This window comes from Pocillopora damicornis, chromosome 5 (assembly GCF_964200805.1).
Source record: "Pocillopora damicornis chromosome 5, jaPocDami1.2, whole genome shotgun sequence".
Lineage (NCBI taxonomy): Eukaryota > Metazoa > Cnidaria > Anthozoa > Scleractinia > Pocilloporidae > Pocillopora > Pocillopora damicornis.
The window spans coordinates 5105500-5128118 of NC_142674.1; the positions used below are offsets into that span (position 1 = coordinate 5105500).

Consider the following 22619-nt stretch of genomic DNA (forward strand, 5'->3'; position numbering starts at 1 on the left):
TTCTTCAAATACCGAGATGAAATGACGCTCCAAGATGGCCTAGTTTTCAAAGGAACGAAGATCGTTGTCCCAGAGAGCCTTCGCCGTGACATGATAGAGGAAACACACAAGTCCCATCAGGGACTCCAAGCATGCCTTCGAAGGGCCAGAGAGGTTTTCTTCTGGCCAGGAATGTCTGCACAACTCAAGAATCGTATTGATAAATGCTCTATATGCCAAAGTGTGAGACCTGAACAAGCCAGTGAACCTCTTCAGCCTCACCCAGTTCCTGACAGGCCATGGCAACGAGTTGGAACAGATTTGTTTACCTTCGAGAACCGAAACTACCTCGTATTAGTTGATTACTACAGCAACTTTATCGAGCTGGATCATCTTGCCGATACTACGTCCCAGACAGTCGTTCACAAGCTGAAGATGCATTTTTCGCGACATGGGGTACCCGATTACGTAGTTTCTGACAACGGTCCTCAGTACTCATCCTCAGAGTTCCGAAGATTTGCAGTAACGTGGAAGTTCACTCATATCACCACCTCACCACACTATCCACAAGCTAATGGGATGGCCGAAAGCGCAGTCAAAACCTGCAAGACTTTAATGAAGAAAGCTCTTCTGTCTCAATCCGATCCATATCTTGGTTTATTGGATCACCACAACACCCCCACTGCTGCGACAGGTATGTCTCCGTGCCAACGACTTTTTGGTCGCCGAACTAAGACACTTCTACCCTTCTCAGAGTCTTTACTCAAGACTGACCAAACAGTTAGTGATCTTCTCAAAAGGGATCGTGTCAAGCAAGCGAAACATTTCGACCAACATGCTAAACAACTCTCAGAACTCAAATCAGGTGACATAGTGCGCATGAAGATGCCTGGAGAAACAAAGTGGTCAAAAGCAGTTGTTTCTTCTAAAGTGGCATCTCGCAGTTACAAGGTTGAAGTCAATGGTAGATCCTACAGGCGTAATCGCAAGCAGTTGCGTTCTACCATGGAACCACTCCAAGAAACCCCCTTCAAAATGGACGAAGATGACCTGACCGTTCCAGACAATCTGCAGGAACAGGACCAACCCCCTCCAGCAAGTTCTCAAGTAGGAACATCCATGTCCCCTCCAAGATCTCAACTACCCCCAACACCTCAAACAGAGCTGAGTGCAAGACCACCTCACGAAGCTACTACAACTGAAATACGGACACGACATGGACGATTGATCAAGCCACCTAAAAAGTTTGACATTGAGTTATAGTTAAAAAAAAAAAAGAAAAATAGGAAAAAGGGAAAGATGTTATGATATGCAAAAAAAACCTTCCGGACATCAATGTTTGCTTTTTCTTTCTTATGTAACTCTCAACTGTTATGTAATCACTTCGGACTACTCACGTGTCAGTTCTCGGGTTACACGAAAAAAAACATATTTTCATAATAAGAGAGTCGCTATCGCGTTGTTGTTGTTTCGTTAGCTCTAAAGGTAACCTGCCTCTCAAGTGATTAAAGTTTGTGTTCAAAGAAGCTTACTGGACTCAGACTCACTATCTTGCTCTCTCGCGTCTTAAAGGACAAAACTACCATCATCATTAGCCAATGAGGACTCAGAGTAGAAACTGGCAACCTTCTTGAAGCGCGGGAAAACGCGGGCGACCAAATTGTGTTTGGTTTTAGTTTTACATCTGATTTGTTAAGATTGTGACATAGGTTTTCTGGACCAATCACACAACAAAGTAAAGCAAAACCAAAGTAATCCAGCATCACTTTCGATACTCAGTTGGAAACTACTTTAATAAAGGAAATACAACAAAATGTCAAAGATAACTCAAAGAAAAAAAGCTGGCAAAAAGCCTGAAGAGCTGGAAATATACGAATGACCCAACTCTAACACTCGATCATGATAAGGCTCGTACCTGATTGGTCAGGAGGGCGGCATAGGCTTTCTAAACCAATAAGAGACTGAAGTCAAGCTAAACCAATGCCCATGACTATATCCATGACTACTTTCGACACTTTCAACACCCCAACACCAAAAAATGTCGTAAAAAAGTCAAATATCATTGAGTTTAAGCATAAGCTAATACATCTCCATGTTGCACGAAATCTTTGCCTCATCTCTGTACAACAAAAAACTCATAAGAGACTGTTCATGACCTTTTTCATGACGGGAGCCATGGACTTGATAGCTAATTGCTGTTTCAGAAATGAACCCATCTTACGATCAGGTATTCTTTTTTCTAGGGGAAGGGGGGAGAGAGAATGAGCAACTGTAGTCTTTCCCTCCCATCTCCCCCCCCCCCCCCCTCCACGCACCTGATTCAAGCTTAATAAATCTATGCTTCTTAAATACTGATAAAAAGGAATTAATAAAAATTGAGTACACGAAAGTAGCGGCCACCGTTTCTAAGTCTTGTGTCTTGTTTAAGGAAGGGTGTTTTAAAATGGATATTGATTAATAGCTGATATGACTAAACTTTTCGTCAGGCCACACCCTTTCGCTCCTTTCTCCCTAACATGGGTGCCCCTTCAACCCCTAGTATTCTCCCCAATAAAGAACAGTGTGATGGGGTCATTAACAGGAGTGTATCCCCCGTGCCCACCCCCAAGGTTCTTGGTTTCTAAAATAATTCCATGTTCAGAAATGTTTCCACGACAAAAGACTATGTAAGCAAATCCAGCTGGCCCACAATGTACTTCAGTGTCATGCTCAGTCGTAAAGGAATATCTCTACTTTATAGGGGTGTGGTGAGGGGAGGCTGTGTAGCTGGAATGCCTCCCAAACCATCAGCCTCTCCAGTCCTCCCTGTGACTTCATCTGATTTGCTCTGTCTCTGAACAATCAAAATGTGCAATACAACATCTTGGTTAACTTGGCTCTTAAACTGAACCAAGTAAGGCAGAAGGGGTTCTTGTGAACTTTACATCTTAGCTTTCAACTGATGCAATCTGGCAAAGTCAAAAATAATCCTAAATAGCCTACTTCATCCAAAGAAGAGATTTTAGTATAACAAAAAAGATAATTAATCTATTACTCATGTAACATTCTTGTTGCACAGTAACACACGTTTGCAATTCAAACAAGTAAATTTATTCATAATGCATTCCGTAAGATATTTGTTTTAACAATGGTCAACACCATTTGAACCTAGAGGATAAGCACTGTAGAACAGTTAATGAATAACCTGGAAAATATCCTACAATTGCTGGTTTTCAGTGTCACGCCATTCAAAATAGATCAAAATAAAAAACAAAAACCGTTCAATCGATTTAGTCTAGAATCTGGAAATAGAAAGAAGCTAGATATGTAAAGACTCTCGCCAAGATTCAGGTCACAGCAATTTTTCTTACGGAAGATATGAGGAGAAACGTTTTTCCCAAATTTATAGAGATTTGTATGGAGCCGCCATGCTGGTGCCCACCTAGATGGGCACCAACATGGCGGCCGGAAACCAGCAGAAACATCTGTCACTGAGTTTTGCTACAAAAGCGTGAATTTATCTCTCTAAGAACTCATAAACGTAACAATAATACTTTATTCTAATACAAGAACTGTTCAGATAGCTGAATTTCCCTAAATAAGTCACCTTTTAAACCAACATAACAGCTCTCTCGCTCGTCATGTAAAGGCCACGTCACGCAAAAGCTTAGAAATTCAAGAGTAGTCTATCACTAAACCAAGAACCCATTTGGAGTGAAAATTTGTCTGAATATTAGTTTTTAGCTGCTCTAATACATCATGAAAGTAAAATCTCAGGAGGATCAATAGTTCTGAAGTCTGAAATTTAGTGACGTCACGTGAAAACCAGCAATATCAGTAATTCATTCAATCAGTCTACATTTTCATAATACTTAAAAGAACTTATTCATGAAAACTCCTGCATGCATAAAAACCTAAATAGAAATGCTAACTTAATGCATTCAAAATACTCCTCAGTCTTTAGACGGTTTCTAATAACATTTTAAATGTTATTCCTCCAAAAGTAACAAATGCAAGCTGCTGTCAATGTGTTAATTTAAAAATTTGGTACAAAGGCATGCTCCATCTGATGAGAGAATTACCATTATTTAACTTAACCAAACCTCTACCAAAATATGCTCACGGAAAAGTCTATTACATGCTGAAAAAATGTAAAGTTGATAAGTAAAAATTATCATCAACAATTTACATTAATCAATGCCACTGTACATTTATTTTGCAGAAATGTGCTTTTTTTTTGCCTTTATAATACTCCTATATCTTTGAGCAGTTAAAAAGCTTAATCTCGTTTGAAATTGATTTTGTGGTCTGTCAAAATTATGACAAAATTCATGCATGTGATTGGTTACCAGCAGCTCGATTTGAGCACCAATTGGACAGTGCAGATGTTATGCTTGTAACTGGACAATTGAATAGAACAGTTGACATGTTATGCCTGAATAAGTGGGCAGTGCGTGTCATGAGCACTCGCTGTTGTCATGCATTTTGGTGACTGAACCATTGTCTTTTCATGAAAACATATAACCGATGTCTAGTTTCTTTCTTAAACTTGTGATTGACAAATGGGACTCCCCCTTCGCGGTCGTCCGATTTTGTCAATCACTCATTTAATTACAGACTGAATTGGACTCCACGCAGTCCTATAACTATAATTAATTAAAAACACAAACAATCACATTTCTGAAGTGACGAATCAACAATTCTTTGAACTCTCCTTGAAAAATTAAAAGGCATTAGTTGTTGATTCTAGCCATTTTCTTTCAAATTCTCTCGCGACGCATGACATATCGCAATTTTCTGTAATTAATAAAATAATCAGACTTAAAGATATTTGCAAAAGGTTTGCTTACGACCGCTCTAAGGAATAAAAAATACGTCAAATTCTCAAAAAAAAAATACCTCACAGTGTGTCGCTTGTTATCTGACCGCTTACTTTGATGAAAAGAGCCCATTTAAGCGAGTTGTTTATTTCGAGGTTTTCAACGTACATAAGAAAAGGGCTTTTCTTATGAACGTTGAAAACCTCGAAATGGACAACTCGCTAAAATGCGTTCTTTTCATCAAAGTAAGCGGTCATATAACAAGCGATACGCTGTGAAAGTAAGGTGAGGTATTTTTTTTGAGAATTTGACGTATTATTTTATACCTTAGAGCGGTCGTAAATATACCCATACAAACTCTTATAATTCCGCCATGACTGTTATTGCGCAAGATGATCATCTCACAGCTGGAGCTTGGGCCGCCTGTGGCTTACGAAGAATTGATAGTTACTTTCAAAAATTGGGCATTCATTTCAGAATGTAAACTTCTTTCACTCCGAAGTCTGTGACCAAAATCCGATTATCTAGCATCGGGGTAACACTCCAGGGATATCCTAATTGAAAATTAGTACTTATCTTTCCAGTGAAAGTTCCTTCCAATGTAAACTGTTGCACTCGATTATTTTCCTCATCACATATGAGAACGTTGTTATGCTTGTCAACACATAAGCCATGCGGCTGATTCAACTGTCCATCACCGTTTCCTTTTTCTCCAAACTTGTACAGAAACTGTCCTTTCCCATCAAACACTTTCACACAGTTATTATCCTTGTCAGTTACGATGAACTTTTCCTCGTAACAAACGCAGCTGAATGGATGATCCAGCCTTTGTGGGCCACTGTTTCCAAACTTAAACGCAGGTTCACCATCCATTGTAAACACCTGAATTCTGCTATTATAAGAATCCGCTACAACGATAAAACGTCCATCACTTGTAATACAAACACTTACAGGAAACTTAAACTCTCCATCTCCACTTCCCTTTTTTCCAAAGCTTTTCACAAAGTTTCCTGTCTGTACATTCAACTGCTGTATTCGGTGATTAAATTGATCGGCCACCAGAATCTCGTCATCGTTTAGGAATGTGATGTCGACTGGATTCTTTAATTGTCCATTCTCATCTCCATAAGAACCAATTTTTCGCACAAACTTTCCTGTCTCATCAAATACCAGGATACAGTGATAATCAGCCACTGCAATAACACCTTTACTGTTCACTGCAATGCCGGTTGGACCTCGGAGCATTTCTCCATGTATATCCAACTTGCCTACAATATTTAACTCTCGTGCTTTGTCCAGAATAGAAAATGGACTCTTGGCAAGTTTCTGTCCATTTATCTTTACTTTTATTTTATAAGTACCTGGTACTTTCGCTACAAATTTTGCTTGGAAATTTCCATCTTCTTTTTCACTCTTCACCAAACTCCTCACCTGATCCGCAGGGTCTATGTGTATTTCAACACGATCTGTGTGCTGAGTGTTTCTGATTTCTCCTTCACTTGTTTTGGGACAAATTAGTAGCTCTGCCTCTACACCAGCTTGGAAATTCTGATCCAGTCCTTCCACGGTCGATCCTTGCACATCTGTCTTGCTGAACTTCGTAAATCCCAGACTCAAACTCTCTGCTTCACATGTCGACACAAACTCCACACACGAGCTAACCGGAAGTGCAGGCATTGTGGTCTCGATGAGGTCTTTGATTCGTTCTTCTACATTTTTCTTGTTTTGCATTATGTCTGAACTTGAGCTTCTTTCAACCAGGTTGTTACTGAACTCAAATGCTTGGTCAAGTTGCTTTTCCAAAGAGACAACCGATGCTTTTCCAGAATGTAATTTCTCAATCCTTGACACGCGAGTCTTCTCTAGGGCAGTAATGGCTTCACGTTGTAGTTGGCGAAGCTTTCCTATCATCTGTTCGGTTGCTTGGGAAACTTGGCGTTTAGCTGTGGTAATCTTCGTTTCCAACTCATGTTCCGTTTTCTCAAATTCACGAATAACGCCTCGGCAGACCTCCTTCATCTCTTTGACCAGCTTTGCTCTGGCAATGATGTTTGCTTTTTCATCGTCCGCTGCCTTTTCAAGCGGGACAACATCGTGGCTCTTGTGATCAATGGCGATGCAAACCTGACACACGCAGCTTTGACAGCCCACACAGAAAAACTTTGTCACTTCTTTCTCGTGATACTTAACGGAGCAAAACGACTGCCGTTTCAACAACGCCTCGTAGTCTGTAGCTTGAAACTGTCGCACTGGTGTGACTTTGTGTCCTTGAAACAAAGTTTCTCGAAACACTTCGTGTGCTTTCACACAGTCTGGGCGCATAAACTTCTCGCAATCAAAGCAGTAGTTGATCTCAGCGCTCTTCTTCTGGCATGTACTACAGCTGATTTCATCTCCCTCGCCGCTGCGTCGAACGGCGAGAAGACTCAACAAACTGTTGTGCAGAAAACTGCTTTTTAGATTATCAAAACGCTTTCCTTCAGGGATGCCAATTTGTGCCTGACACTCGGGGCATCGATAAAACCCTTGTTTTTGGCTCGTTAGTGCATGTCTCTCCAGGCATTCACAGCAGAACGTATGAAGACAAGCAATGGTCTTCGGTTTAGTGTAAGTATCCAAACAAATCGAACATGTTACATGCTCTTTGAGGTTTTTTAGAAGCGACTCCATCACGAATTGCTGAGAAAAATACAGCCCTGTTTTGTTTGAGATTCCGAGAAACTGAACTTGGATTAGTATTTTATTTAAAGCAGCGAATCAGATCTCTGTAGGATCGCTTGATCTTTGCGCAGAGATTGACAGTTTTGCATTGCAATTTTATCCACCTATTGTGAACTTTCTCTGTGACTGCGTAGTAAAATCGATTTCATAGCGTGACCGAATATGTCGCAGTAGCCACTGTATCACAAAAAACAACATACTACGATGGTTTGGAAATAAACCATCAACCTCATTTTATCGTCCCTACATCTACCGGCGTTTAGTGACTTTGGGATTCCGAGAAACTTGTTTGACACCACACGAGTAATAGGCAGTATTCTATTAAAAGCAGCGAATCGGCTCTCTTTAGTAGAGATCTCGTGTTCTCCAGAGCGCCATTTGATAGCTTCAGTTTTGGATTTCAATGTTTCTACGGAAGCGTGAGAAAGTAACAATAAACAGATGTCTGGTTTTCATGTGCTGTCACAAGAAATAAACGGAAAGGTAAAATCTACTTTCTTCTGAGAACGGAAACTAGCTTAAAGGTTATAACCTATTTTAATTCGTTTGTGTGTCGCATTTGGTGTGGATCGTGGATTAGGGAGGGTAAGGTAGGCATTGAGGGCCACGATTTTAGTTTTTAGTTATGCTAATAAGAAAATCATGCCTCAAAACTGCTGGAATCTCTTCCACTTATGGAACTTCCAGGAATATCGTCTTCACTTAAAAGCTAACATCCCAGTCGATTGAAAAATTCAGAGTTGAAGTTTTTGCTGCAATGTCGAGGTGATAACTGCAAAGGATCCTCCACAAAAGCGCAACTTTGCAAACGGTAAGAAATCTTTCGGATTTATGGTTTGAAAACAATGGTTGTCATGGCCTTGCAGCTCATAGGGTTTGTTCTCTCTCAGAGTGAAGGACTGCGTAGAAGCAGATATTTCCCATCTCATCCAACATCTCTCCGTATCGCGACTATCCATTTTGTGAACAGATCTCTGTCTTCTGGGAACTTGTGGAAAGGTATTTTCAATCCACTCTCTTCGTAAACCTTCTCTGTACACTTTGAACACAGCAGTTTCGAGGCTGATTTTCTGATTAGCAGAAGTAAACACTAAAACTGAGGCCCTCGATACCTCGATACCTCGTTCTCGAGGATTGAGGATTGAGGACTGAGTAACTGCAAAGGATCCTCCACAAAAGCGCAACTTTGCAAACGGTAAGAAATCTTTCGGATTTATGGTTTGAAAATAATGGTTGTCATGGCCTTGCAGCTCATGGGGTTTGTTCTCTCTCAGAGTGAAGGACTGCATGGAAGCAGATATTTCCATCTCATCCAATATCTCTCCGTATCGCGACTATCCATTTTGTGAACAGATCTCTGTCTTCTGGGAACTTGTGGAAAGGTATATTTTTCAGATTTTCTTATTAGCATAAGTAAACACTAAAACTGAGGCCCTCGATACCTCGATACCTCGTTCTCGAGGATTGAGGATTGAGGACTGAGGACTATTGAGAGCTCTCAATATTCAAAGCTGCAGAAGGCCCTTTTGTTGAACGAATGTTTGTCAAATGTTCAAACCGTTTAAACGGGCCTTTAGAAAGCTTTCTGAAATTGGTCAAAAGTACTCTTTCTTTCTTAGGTGATATTTCTCAATTCCAGACTAGACCAATAAAAACTTTGGCTGATTTCCTCTGATAAGATGTCCGAAAGCATAGAAATATAAAAACATCCTGCACTTTCCTTCCTAATTTCCTTCGCCGTAGTGACTTCAAATTTTTGTTTTCCTAGCGTGACAGCAGATTATGCAAACTAGTCTCCGACCTTGACTGACCCCAACTGTTCTCAGTTAGTAGCGTCAAAAATCTTAGATTTGAACCATTTGAAAAGAAAAGATAGTCGGACAGAACTTTTAGAATACACAGATTGATACTCTAAACAGTTTAAACTGCTAAAATCTAGCAAATGATTCTGTCTCGTGACGAAAAAGGTGAACAAAACGTAACGAACATCACATTGTTAGCGTTCGGTCAACGTGTGAATAATTAACTCTTTTTTAAAAATTGGTGTCTGCTCTTTTATATTTGAGTTAACAGAGTTCAAACTAGTTCAAACCTGTATGAACATTTTAAACCAAACTACAGGATTTTATTTAGCGTAACCGGCGATACAGCACTAGATTACGGGCAGTCCCCACTTTTCGGCAAAATCCGTCGCGCGAGTCGAAAAACATCAGTGAAGAAAAAATTAATGTTAGTGCTCACTCCGAGGGCTCAGAGCGGCGCATGTACATCTTTATCTTTTTTTTTTTTTTTTTGTAGCTCTTACTAGTTTTTTTTCGACTTGCGCGACGAACTTTGCCCAAAAGGAAAAAAAAAACGCTCGGCTGCAATTCTCCTCAGCCACACTATTTTCACTTTCATTCTTGTGACCATGCAACTGTCAAACATCTGCCTTCCGGTTCAACAAATGTGAACGGAGTGGGAGAATGGGGGGAAGGGATCATGGCTGAAAAGAAGGGACTCAATTGAAAGGAGATGAAGGAGTCACCTTCTTAACTAAGCTTTTCTCTTTTCAAGAGTGACTGTGACAACCTAACAGAGGGTGAAGCTGGTGTGGTCTCGCCCTCTGTTCATAGCTGTTTGAATAGAGTTCATGTTCTCTAAATACCCCGCGGCTCTTTCCTTTTCTAACGCTCTGAACGGTGCTTAAGGATAAAATGCAAAGTCTGTGAATGGCATGGAATCTAAAAGCCCATTATTTCTATGGGCACTTTGCTTTTTCCTTGCAACTCAAACCACCCATGCGCAATTTATTCCCTTACCATCTACTCCCATAGCAAACTTAGGAAGGCTAATTGAAAGGTAGAGGCTATACTTTTACCTCCTTAAACGGAAAGTAATAAAAGCAGCACATTCTGGGAAATTAACTTTGGGAAAGGGAAAATCGATGAAAAATCTAACTTAGGGTGTGGTTGTTATTAATCGACGGTGGGGGGGGGGGTGGGGGATATGGTGGTGGGAATTAGCTCTCGCCAACAGAGTATTAAGGGGGACTGTGGAAAATTGACAGTCCCCTCCCCCCTGCTAAACGACTGGCCTCAGGGGAATAACTATTAAAAGGGTACCTGAGGAATTAAAAACATCGCCAGCCCAACTTTCACCACTTCTGGGTGAACTAACAATTAAAGAAATATTACAAGATTGACAGGTCTATCAGCATTCAGTAAGGAGTTCAGATAAAGTCTTGACACTTGGTCTTTTTTGTCGCAGTCTGGTACTAACTTGATTGTAGGAACAAGTATTACAAAATGGGTTTGTTTGTCTTATTGACAAGTTTAAGAAGTGTAAGGAGTGGGGGACTTCTTCTCAAATGTCCTGGTAACTTAAGAGACCTGTTAAGCAATTTTGATGGGCTTCTCAAAAGTTTGAAAAATCGAAACTAAAACTATCAGCAAAAGATAGAAAATGGACTGGTTAGAGTATCTGAACCTGCTTCTCTATTCTTTAAATAATAACTTTAACATATCGTTTTGGGCCCACTAAGTTACCGCGGGAGCTCATTACTTATGGGCTCCTGGTTACCGGTACTTTCAAGAAACAGGTCCCTGAACTTTAATCTATGAAGATGGCCCTACCCCTACGGCGAAAATTTCTTTTTGACCCTCGGCAGAAAGATGATAGTCTTCGTCCAAAATCAGTTATACAAGACTAGGCTTTGATCAGGATCCTACTTAAGAGTTACCGACAAATTGTTATCTGCTAAGGAGGCGAAAGAGGCATCAGGTGTTGTTGTTGTTGTTGTTTATTTCTGCATATTTCTATGATCTAAACCCACACCGCCCCCTTAAAAATTTTCCCAGAGTATTTACCTCTCTGTCTAGTACCCTGCACCCCTTTTTCTGGGTCAAGTGGCCCTATCTCCATCTTTACTACCCCTACCTCTCTATCACGTACCCATACCATAGTACTTCACTCGGTGATACAGGCTCCTGTCGCTTGTTCCTTCCCCAAGGGAACCCAATTCATTCTGAATCATTCTGCGTTTCGGAAACCAGTCAGTTCGGACAGTGTATGCACCAAACAAGACATTTTGCCCCCTAATGCTGTTGTTGTTCGGCATTTGAAAGTTTGAAAAAGATAATATGTAACATTTCTAGATAAGCCCTTTCTACATAGAGGGCAGATTTGTTACATTAATCCGGTAACGGGCATGGAAGCATGACAGTGGTGTAAATAAAACTTTTTTATGCGGCCTTCTTTGTATCACAGTTCAGTTACTCTAAATGTAAATGGTAGGTTCCCTAAGCACTAGGCCTAGTCTCTGCCGAGATTTTGCCATTCGACACTACGTTAAATCTCAGCGCACGTGTGTTTTCATCGCTTGTTATTTTCGCTTTTATTTTTCGGATGAGGATCGTTTAACTAGACTTACATCGAAGAAAAAGAACACTACGGAACCATTACGGATATTTTAGCACTTTTCAAGGTTACGGAAAAGGACACTTACTTGTTTGAAAGGATTTATCATACAGCATTGTATTCGAACAGTGTGCAAAGCGTAGTTGATCGGATCGAATAAAACGTGGTATTGACACTGAATTGACGGCTGTTACAAAAAATCTTTTTGACAACCCCGAGAAGGCATTACATGGCCGTGGGTTGATACAAATTTATCCTCGAGTGTCGACAACATCTCTCTTTTGTGAGACCAGTATCCACCAGCGGACAAATAACGTTCTGTTTAGTCTAGGTCTAAAGTTACTGAATACGTATTTAAACGAAAAACAATTTTAAAACACATAAGAACATTGAATACAGAGAACACCAGCAAATAAAATCAGCTAATAGAAAAGCTACTTTAACCTCCGACTAAATGTAAAACAAGTTCTCATTCCAAACATACAGCAAAGGTAGGTAAAAATATTTTATTAATCTACTTGTAGTTCTGCCATTGACTTAGTAACTTTATGTGATATTTACTCACAGATATAAAACACTGTACTCTCAAAAAGCGCATTTCAACTGAGTGTCCTACAACCCAATCCAAAGTGATCACAACTGCCAATCATCGAGCACTTTTCAATTCAGTATCGAAAAACCAAAACCAAGGTAATCACAACTGCCAATCAGAAAAAAGGTTTCCATGATTATTAGCCAATGAGAACTCAGAGTAGAAACAGCCAACCCCCTTAAAGTGCGGGAAAACGCGAGTGATCAGGTCGTGTTTGGTCTTAGTTTTACATAAGATTGGTTAAGATTGTGACGCGAGTCTTTCTGAGTTTCTGTGGACCAAACACACAAAGAAGTAAAGCAGAACCAAAGCAATACAGCATCACCTTCGATACTCAGTTGGAAACTGCTCTAAAAAAGGAAATATAGCAAAAGGCCAGAGATAACTCAAAAGAAAAACTAGCAAAGAGCCTGAAGCGCTGGAAATATACGAATGGCCCTATTCCAACACTCGATCATGATGAGGCACGTACTTGATTGGTCAAGAGGGCAGCATAGGCTCTCTAAACCAATAACAGACTACAGTCAAGGTAAACTAATACCCATGACTATATCCATGACTACTTTCGACACTCAATTGAAAATTTCTTTTATAGTTTACAATATTACCATACAAAAATTAGTCTTAAAATAATTCTGAACATGACTAATAATTGAGTCTCTAGATACTGATGCTGTATTACACTACTCGTTAGGTCTTATCTGTAGAGTTATTTTCTGTTGGTTATCCAGGCACTCTCGTAGTTTATTCTCAGTCCTGGTCAGACTTTGTTCCAAACAAAAAAGTGGCTCAATGAATATGACACTCTCTTCCCTACACCAAAAAATATCGTAAAAAACTCAAATATCATTGAGTTTAGGCGTAAGCTAATAAATCTCCACGCTGCACGAAATCTTTGACTCGTTTCTGTACAACATAAAACTCATATAAGACTGTTCATGACCTTTTTCCCGACGGGAGCCATGGACTTGATAGCTAATTGCTGTTTCAGAAATGAACCTCATCTCGCGACCAGGTATTCCTTTTTCTAGGGGGAGGGGGAAGGGAGAAAGAGCAACTATAGTGCTTCCCCACCATCTTTTCCCTCCCTCCCCCCCCCCTCCCCCTCCCCCTCCCCCTCCCCCGGCACCTGATCCAGGCTAAAGGAAGGATGTTTTTAAATGGATATTGTTTATTAGCTGATAGGTGTAAACTTTTCATCAGGCCACACCCTTTCGCTCCTTTCTCCCTAACATGGGTCCCCTTCAACCCCAAGTATTCTCACCGATGAATAACAGCGTGATGGGATCATTAACAGGAGTGTATCCCCCGTCCCCAACCCCAGGGCTCTTGGTTTCTAAAATAATTCCTTGTTCAGAAATGTTTCCACAACAAAAGACTGTGTATGCACACCCACCTGGCCCACAATTTACTCCAGTGTCATGCTCAGTTGTAGAGGAATATGTCTTCTTTCTAGGGGTGTGGCGAGGGGAGGCTGTGTAGCTGGAATGCCTCCCAAACCATCAGCCTCTCCAGTCCTCCCTGTTACTTCATCTGATTTGCTCTGTCTCTGAACAATCAAAATGTGCAATACAACATCTTGGTTAACTTGGCTCTTAAACTGAACCAAGTAAGGCAGAAGGGGTTCTTGTGAACTTTACATCTTAGCTTTCAACTGATGCAATCTGGCAAAGTCAAAAATAATCCTAAATACCCTTCTTCATCCAAAGAAGAGTTTTTAGGACAGCAAAAAGATAATTAATCTATTACTCATGCAGCCATTCTTGTTGCACAGTAACACACATCAAACAAGTAAATTTATTCACAATGCTGTCAATAAGATATTTGTTTTATCGATGGTCAATGCTATAGAAACTTAAAGGATAAGCACTTTAGAACAGTTCATGAATACAGTGGAAAATATCCTGTAATATCTGTAATTCATTCAATCAATCGACACTTTCATAATACTTAAAGGAACTTATTCATGAAAACTCCTGCATGCATAAAATACCTAAATAGAAATGCAAACTTGATGCATTCAAAACACTCCTCAGTCTTTAGACGGTTTCTAATAACAATTTAAATGTTATTCCTCCAAAAGTAACGAAGCACTACGAAATTGTTGAATTGTTTACAGCTTAATCATGCAAGCTGCTATCAATGTGTTAATTTAAAAATTTGATACAAAGGTATGCTTCATTTGATGAGAGAATTACTATTATTTAACTTAACCAAAACTCTACCAAAATATGCTCATGGAAAAGTCTACTACATGCTGGAAAAATGTAAAGTTGATAAGTAAAATTTATCATCAACAATTTACGTTAATCAATGCCTCTGTACATTTATTTTGCAGAAATGTGTTTTTTTTTTTTGCCTTAATAATACTCCTAAATCTTTGAGCGGTTACAAAGCTTAATCTCGTTTGAAATCGATTTTGTGGTCTGTCAAAACTATAACAAAATTCCTGCATGTGATTGGTTATCACCAGCTCGATTTGAGCACCAATTGGACAGTGCAGATGTCATGCTTGTAACTGGACAATTGAATAGAACAGTTGACATGTCATGCCTGTGTAAATGGACAATGCGTGTCATATGCAAGCGCTGTTGTCGCGCATTTCGGCGACTGTACCGTTGTCTTTTCATGAAAACGTATAACCGATGTCTAGTTTCTTTTTTAAACTAGTGATTGACAAATGGGACTCCCCGTTCGTAGTCGTCTGATTTTGTCAATCACTCGTATGATTATAGACCGAATTGGACTCCACTCAGTCCTATTACTATAATTTAATAAAAGCTCACACAATCACATTTCTGAAGTGATGAATCAACAATTCTTTGAAACTGTCCTTGAAAAATTAGAAGGCAAGTTGCTGATTCTAGCCATTTTCTTTCAAGTTCTCTTGTGACACGTGACATGTCACAGTTTTCCGTAAATTAATAAAACAATAAAACTTACAGATATTCGCAAAAGGTTTGCTTACGAAGAATTGATAGTTACTTTCAAAAATGGGCATTCATTTCAGAATGTAAACTTCTTCCTTTATGTAGTCTGTGACCACAATCCGATCATCTAGCATTGGGGTGACACTCCACGGCCGTCCAAACTGAATATTTGAACTTGTCTTTCCAGTGAAAGTTCCTTCCAATGTAAACTGTTGAACTCGATTATTTCCCACATCACAAAAGAAAACGTTATTATGTTTGTCAACCCATAAGCCATACGGCTCATTCATCTGTCCATCACCGTTTCCTTTTTCTCCAAACTTGTACAAAAACTGTCCTCTCTCATCAAACACTTTCACACAGTTATTATCGCGGTCAGTTACAATGAACTTTTCCTCGTAACAAACGCAGTCGATGGGATGATCCAGCCTTTCTGGGCCACTGTCTCCAAACTTAAACACAGGTTCACCATCCATTGTAAACACCTGAATTCTGCAATTATTAAAATCCATTGCAACAATAAAACGTCCATCACTTGTGATACAAACACTTGTAGGATTCATAAACTCTCCTTCTCCACTTCCCTTTTTTCCAAAGCTTTTCACAAAGTTCCCTGTCTGTACATTCAACTGCTGTATTCGGTGATTATATTCTTCTGCCACCAGAATCTCGTCATCCTTTAGGAACGTGACGTCAGCTGGATTCTTTAATTGTCCATCCTCATCTCCATAAGAACCAATTTTTCGCACAAACTTTCCTGTCCCATTAAATACCAGGATACAATAACCTTTATGATCAGCCACAGCAATAACACCTTTACTGTTCACTGCAATGCCGGTTGGACCTTGGAGCATTTCTCCATGTATATCCAACTTGCCTACAATATTTAACTCTCGTGCTTTGACCAGAATGGAAAATGGACTCTTGGCAAGTTTCTGTCCATTTATCTTTAATTCTATTTTATAAGTACCTGGTACTTTCGCTACAAATTTTGCTTGGAAATTTCCATCTTCTTTTTCACTCGTCACCAAGCTCCTCACCTGATCAGCAGGGTTTACGTGTATTTCAACACGATCTGTGTGCTGAGTGTTTCTGATTTCTCCTTCGCTTGATTTGAGACAAATTAGTAGCTCTGCCTCTACACCAGCTTGGAAATTCTGATCCAGTCCTTCCACGGTCGATCCTTGCACATCTGTTTTGCTGAATTTCGTAAATCCTAGACTCAAACTCTCTGGTTCACATGTCGTCACAAATTCTACAAACGAGCTAACCGGAAGTGCTGGCATTGGGGTCTTGATGAGGTCTTCGATTCGTTCTTCCACATTTTTCTTGTTTTGCATTATGTCTGAACTTGAGCTTCTTTGAACCAGGTTGTTACTGAACTCAAATGCTTGGTCAAGTTGTTTTTCGAAAGAGACAACCGATGCTTTTCCAGAATGTAATTTCTCAATCCTTGACACGTGACTCTTCTCTAGGGCAGTAATGGCTTCACGTTGTAGTTGGCGAAGCTTTCCCATCATCTGTTCGGTTGCCTGGGAAACTTGGCGTTTAGCTGTGGTAATGTTCGTTTCCAACTCATGTTCCGTTTTCTCAAATTCACGAATAACGCCTCGGTAGACCTCCTTCATCTCTTTGACCAGCTTTGCTCTGGTAATGATGTTTGCTTTTTCATCGTCCGCTGCCTTTTTAAGCGGAACAACATCGTGGCTCTTGTGATCAGTGGCGATGCAAACCTGACACACGCAGCTTTGACAGCCCACACAGAAAAACTTTGTCACTTCTTTCTCGTGATACTTAACGGAGCAAAATGACTGCCGTTTCAACAACGCCTCGTAGTCTGTGGCTTGAAACTGTCGCACTGGTGTGACTTTGTGTCCTTGAAACAAAGTTTCTCGAAACACTTCGTGTGCTTTCACACAGTCTGGGCACATAAACTTCTCGCAATCAAAGCAGTAGTTGATCTCAGCGCTCTTCTTTTGGCATGTACTACAGCTGATTTCATTTCCCTCGCCGCTGCTTTGAACGGCGAGAAGACTCAACAAACTGTTGTGCAGAAAACTGCTTGGTAGATTATCAAAACGCTTTCCTTCAGGGATGCCAATTTGTGCCTGACACTCGGGGCATGGATAAAACCCTTGTTTTTGTCTCGTTAGTGCATGTCTCTCCAAGCATTCACAGCAGAACGTATGAAGACAAGCAATGGTCTTTGGTTTGGTATAAGTATCCAAACAAATCGAACATGTTACGTGCTCTTTGAGGTTTTTTAGAAGTGACTCCATCACGAATTGCTGAGAGAAACACAGACCTGATTTGTTTGAGATTCCGAGAAACTGAACTTGGATTAGCATTCTATTTAAAGCAGCGAATCAGGTCTCTGTAGGATCGCGTGATCTTCGCGCAGAGATTGACAGTTTTACTTTGCAATTTTATCCAGCTATTGTCTACATTCTCCATGACTGCATAATAGAATCGATTTCATAGCGTGACCGAATGAGTCGCAGTAGCCACTGTAACACGAAAAACAACAATCTACGATGGTTTGGAAATAAACCATCAACCTCATTTTATCGTCGCTACATTTACCGGCGTTTAGTGAGTTTGGGATTCCGATAAACTTGTTTGACACCACACGAGTAATAGGCAGTATTCTATTAAAAGCAGCGAATCGGATCTCTTCTGAAGAGATCTCGTGTTCTCCAGAGCGCCATTTGATAGCTTCAGTTTTGGATTTCAATGTTTCTAAGAAAGTTTGAGAAAGTAACAATAATGAAGACGATCTAAGATCGTAAGTCGGGCTACAGGTAGACGCGCTGTTACAAGTGTTGACCATTCACGGTGCGCAGTGGTTCTAAAAGAAATACAGAGTTACCATGGTCCTGGTTTGTGGGCGTGATGTAAAATTTTTTTCACTCGTGAGAGGCACCAATTCTACAACAACACACTGTCACATATTTTTGGTGCAATACCCTGACAGGTATCACAGAGGCTGCTGCTGTGGACCTTTTGAGGCTGAACAGCCCAAGGGGTACTAAACCCGCCCTTTTTAACCTCTAAAAGCTATGATGAGCACCTCAGTCCCTTTCTAACAAAGCGTATTCAGATCAGAACGGGTCAATTTTGCGGTGTTTGGTCAAGCGTGATATATTTAACTTTGTCTAAACAAACAGTCGCGCTTTTTCATTTACAGTTATGGGAAATCCGTACTGTCAAGCACCGACTTTAATTTGGACGCGTGAGAAGGCTATACAAACGACATTAAACAGGATTTGGCGGAAAGTAAATCTTGATTAAAAGTAATATGTACGTGCAGGAACGTAAACACGGTAAATTGTCGGTATGGACACAAACTTGCATGTTTCACGCTTGAACGAATACGTAAAAGCTGAATACTGTAAACAAAAATACTCCCGGTAGCACGTTTCAAATTTCGAAACTTTTTACTTGTTTACGTTTCCATAAAGCTTTAAAAACGGCAGCCGGTTGTTATTTTGAACCCTGAAGATAATATCGGAAAACGATGTAGATCAGAGTATTCAATCATGACTGCTTGCAGGGCTGATAACTGACTTATCTTTCCGGCTTATAAAAGAAATGATAATCGAGTGACACTACCATCTGCCAAAAAAATTATTACGTTTTTAAAGATTCCCGCTTTCAAAGATTCCCCATTTTGAAGATTCCCGCTTTTAGAGATGCCCCGTTTTAAAAATTCCCGCTTTTTAAGATTTTCCGTTTTAAAGATTCCCGCTTTTAAAGATTCCCGCTTTTGAAGATTCCCGCTTTTATAGATTCTAGTGAGACCTTCGCTAAATCATTTGATTCTTTTGCTATTTTGAGTTCGCGGAACGACCCGTTTCAAAATATACGCTCATTACACAAGCCATCTTTTAGAGTGGGTCTACTGCGAACGGTGTGTGGGTCTGTATGCTTGAGCGTAGAAAAGATGACACCATTCGCTAAAAAAGATATTCGACAAATCCAGCATGTTCGACATGGTGCAAAGAAGGTTGCGCCTCTATTACGTGTCTGTGGTATTCCCCATTGCACGTGACTGGGGTTTGTGGAGAAACCCGAGGGTAAACCGGTAGTCGGTCGCCCGACTAACAAATGTCTGGTTATCATGTGCTGTCACGAGAGATAAACGGAAAGGTAAAATCTGTTTTCTTCTGAGAACGGAAACTAGCTTAAAGGTTATAACCTATTTTGATTCGTTTGTGTGCCGCATTTGGTGTGGATCGTGGATTAGGGAGAGTAGGGTAGGCATTGAGGGCCACGATTTTAGTTTTTAGTTATGGTAATAAGAAAATCATGCCTCAAAACTGCTGGGATCTCTTCCATTTATGGAATTTCCAGGAATATCGTCTTCACTTAAAAACTAAGATCCCAGTCGATTGAAAAATTCAGAATTGAAGTTTTTGCTGCAATGTCGAGGTGATAACTGCAAAGGATCCTCCACAAAAGCGCAACTTTGCAAACGGTAAGAAATCTTTCGGATTTATGGTTTGAAAACAATGGTTGTTATGGCCTCGCAACTCATGGGGTTTCTTCTCTCTCAGAGTGAAGGACTGCGTGGAAGCAGATATTTCCCATCTCATCCGACATCTCTCCGTATCGCGACTATCCATTTTGTGAACAGATCTCTGTCTTCTGGGAACTTGTGGAAAGGTATTTTCAATCCACTCTCTTCGTAAACCTTCTCTGTACACTCTGAACACAGCAGTTTCGAGGCTGATTTTCTGATTAGCATAAGTAAACACTAAAACTGAGGCCCTCGATACCTCGATACCTCGTTCTCGAGGATTGAGGATTGAGGACCGAGGATTATTGAGAGCTCTCAATATTCAAAGCTGCAGAAGGCCCTTTTGTTGAATGAATGTTTGTCAAATGTTGAAATCGTTTAAACGGGCCTTTAGAAAGCTTTCTGAAATTGGTCAAAAGTACTCTTTCTTTCTTAGGTGATATTTCTCAATTCCAGACTAGACCAATAAAAACTTTGGCTGATTTCCTCTGATAAGATTTCCGAAAGCATAGAAATATAAAAACATCCTGCACTTTCCTTCCTAATTTCCTTCGCCGTAGTGACCTCAAATTTTTGTTTTCCTAGCGTGACAGCAGATTATGCAAATTAGTCTGTTCAGCAAACTCCGACCTTGACTGACCCCAACTGTTCTCAGTTAGTAGCGTCAAAAATCTTAGATTTGAACCATTTGAAAAGAAAAGATAGTCGGACAGAACTTTTAGAATACACAGATTGATACTCTAAACAGTTTAAACTGCTAAAATCTAGCAAATGATTCTGTCTCGTGACGAAAAAGGTGAACAAAACGTAACGAATATCACATTGTTAGCGTTCGGTCAACGTGTGAATAATTGCTGGTTTTCACGTGACGTCACTAAATTTCAGACTTCAGAACTATTGATCCTCCTGAGATTTTACTTTCATGATGTATTAGAGCAGCTAAAAACTAATATTCAGACAAATTTTCACTCCAAATGGGTTCTTGGTTTAGTGATAGACTACTCTTGAATTTCTAAGCTTTTGCGTGACGTGGCCTTTACATGACGAGCGAGAGAGCTGTTATGTTGGTTTAAAAGGTGACTTATTTAGGGAAATTCAGCTATCTGAACAGTTCTTGTATTAGAATAAAGTATTATTGTTACGTTTATGAGTTCTTAGAGAGATAAATTCACGCTTTTGTAGCAAAACTCAGTGACAGATGTTTCTGCTGGTTTCCGGCCGCCATGTTGGTGCCCATCTAGGTGGGCACCAGCATGGCGGCTCCATACAAATCTCTATAAATTTGGGAAAAACGTTTCTCCTCATATCTTCCGTAAGAAAAATTGCTGTGACCTGAATCTTGGCGAGAGTCTTTACATATCTAGCTTCTTTCTATTTCCAGATTCTAGACTAAATCGATTGAACGGTTTTTATTTTTTATTTTGATCTATTTTGAATGGCGTGACACTGAAAACCAGCAATTAACTCTTTTTTAAAAATTGGTCTCTGCTCTTTTATATTTGAGTAAACGGAGTTCAAAGTAGTTCAAACCTGTATGAACATTTTAAACCAAACTACAGGATTTTATTTAGCGTAACCGGCGATACAGCACTAGATTACGGGCAGTCCCCACTTTTCGGCAAAATCCGTTGCGCGAGTCGAAAAACATCAGTGAAGAAAAAAATTAATGTTAGTGCTCACTCCGAGGGCTCAGAGCGGCGCGTGAACATCTTTATCTTTTTTTTTTTTTTTGGTAGCTCTTACTAGTTTTTTTTCGACTTGCGCGACGGACTTCGCCCAAAAGGAAAAAAAAACGCTCGGCTGCAATTCTCCTCAGCCACACTATTTTCCCTTCATTCTTGTGACCATGCAACTGTCAAACATCTGCCTTCCGGTTCAACAAATGTGAACGGAGTGGGAGAATGGGGGGAAGGGATCATGGCTGAAAAAAAGGGACTCGATTGAAAGGAGATGAAGGAGTCACCTTCTTAACTAAGCTTTTCTCTTTTCAAGAGTGACTGTGACAACCTAACAGAGGGTGAAGCTGGTGTGGTCTCGCCCTCTGTTCATAGCTGTTTGAATAGAGTTCATGTTCTCTAAATACCCCGCGGCTCTTTCCTTTTCTAACGCTCTGAACGGTGCTTAAGGATAAAATGCAAAGTCTGTGAATGGCATAGAATCTAAAAGCCCATTATTTCTATGGGCACTTTGCTTTTTCCTTGCAGCTTGCACCGTTTTTGTGCAACACAAACCACCCATGCGCAATTTATTCCCTTACCATCTCCTCCCATAGCAAACTTAGGAAGGCTAATTGAAAGGTAGAGGCTATACTTTTACCTCCTTAAACGGAAAGTAATAGAAGCAGCACATTCTGGGAAATTAACTTTGGGAAAGGGAAAATCGATGAAAAATCTAACTTAGGGTGTGGTTGTTATTAATCGACGGTGGGGGGGGGGGGATATAGTGGTGGGAATTAGCTCTCGCCAACAGAGTATTAAGGGGGACTTTGGAAAATTGACAGTTCTCTCCCCCCTGCTAAAATAAACGACTGGCCTCAGGGGAATAACTATTAAAAGGGTACTTGAGGAATTAAAAACATCGCCAGCCCAACTTTCACCACTTCTGGCTGAACTAACAATTAAAGAAATATTACAAGATTGACAGGTCTATCAGCTTTCAGTAGGGAGTTCAGATAAAGTCTT

General features: G+C 40.2%; 4 protein-coding genes across 4 annotated transcripts in view; all 4 read right to left on the reverse strand.

Moving 5' to 3' along the window:
* The window catches only part of LOC113678272 (uncharacterized), a 135645-nt gene that overhangs the window by 83967 nt on the left and 29059 nt on the right, over positions 1-22619 (reverse strand). The window lies entirely within an intron of this gene.
* Positions 1-22619, reverse strand: part of LOC113685007 (E3 ubiquitin-protein ligase TRIM45-like) — a 78816-nt gene that overhangs the window by 13922 nt on the left and 42275 nt on the right. The gene's annotated exons all lie outside the window — the stretch shown is intronic.
* Positions 4963-8550, reverse strand: LOC113680583 (E3 ubiquitin-protein ligase TRIM45). Its single transcript, XM_027197617.2, has one exon. It carries the CDS (start codon positions 7446-7448, stop codon positions 5247-5249), a length of 2202 nt encoding a protein of 733 aa, XP_027053418.2. The 5' UTR covers positions 7449-8550; the 3' UTR covers positions 4963-5246.
* On the reverse strand, positions 14272-18277 carry LOC113675661 (E3 ubiquitin-protein ligase TRIM45). The gene has a single exon (XM_027192260.2). The coding sequence runs from the start codon at positions 17765-17767 to the stop codon at positions 15491-15493; it is 2277 nt and encodes a 758-aa protein (XP_027048061.2). The 5' UTR covers positions 17768-18277; the 3' UTR covers positions 14272-15490.

Excerpts from the sequence above, each read along its gene's own strand:
- LOC113675661 (XM_027192260.2), bottom strand. The coding sequence starts at position 17,767 with ATGCTAATCCAAGTTCAGTTTCTCGGAATCTCAAACAAATCAGGTCTG.
- LOC113680583 (XM_027197617.2), bottom strand. The coding sequence starts at position 7,448 with ATGGAGTCGCTTCTAAAAAACCTCAAAGAGCATGTAACATGTTCGATT.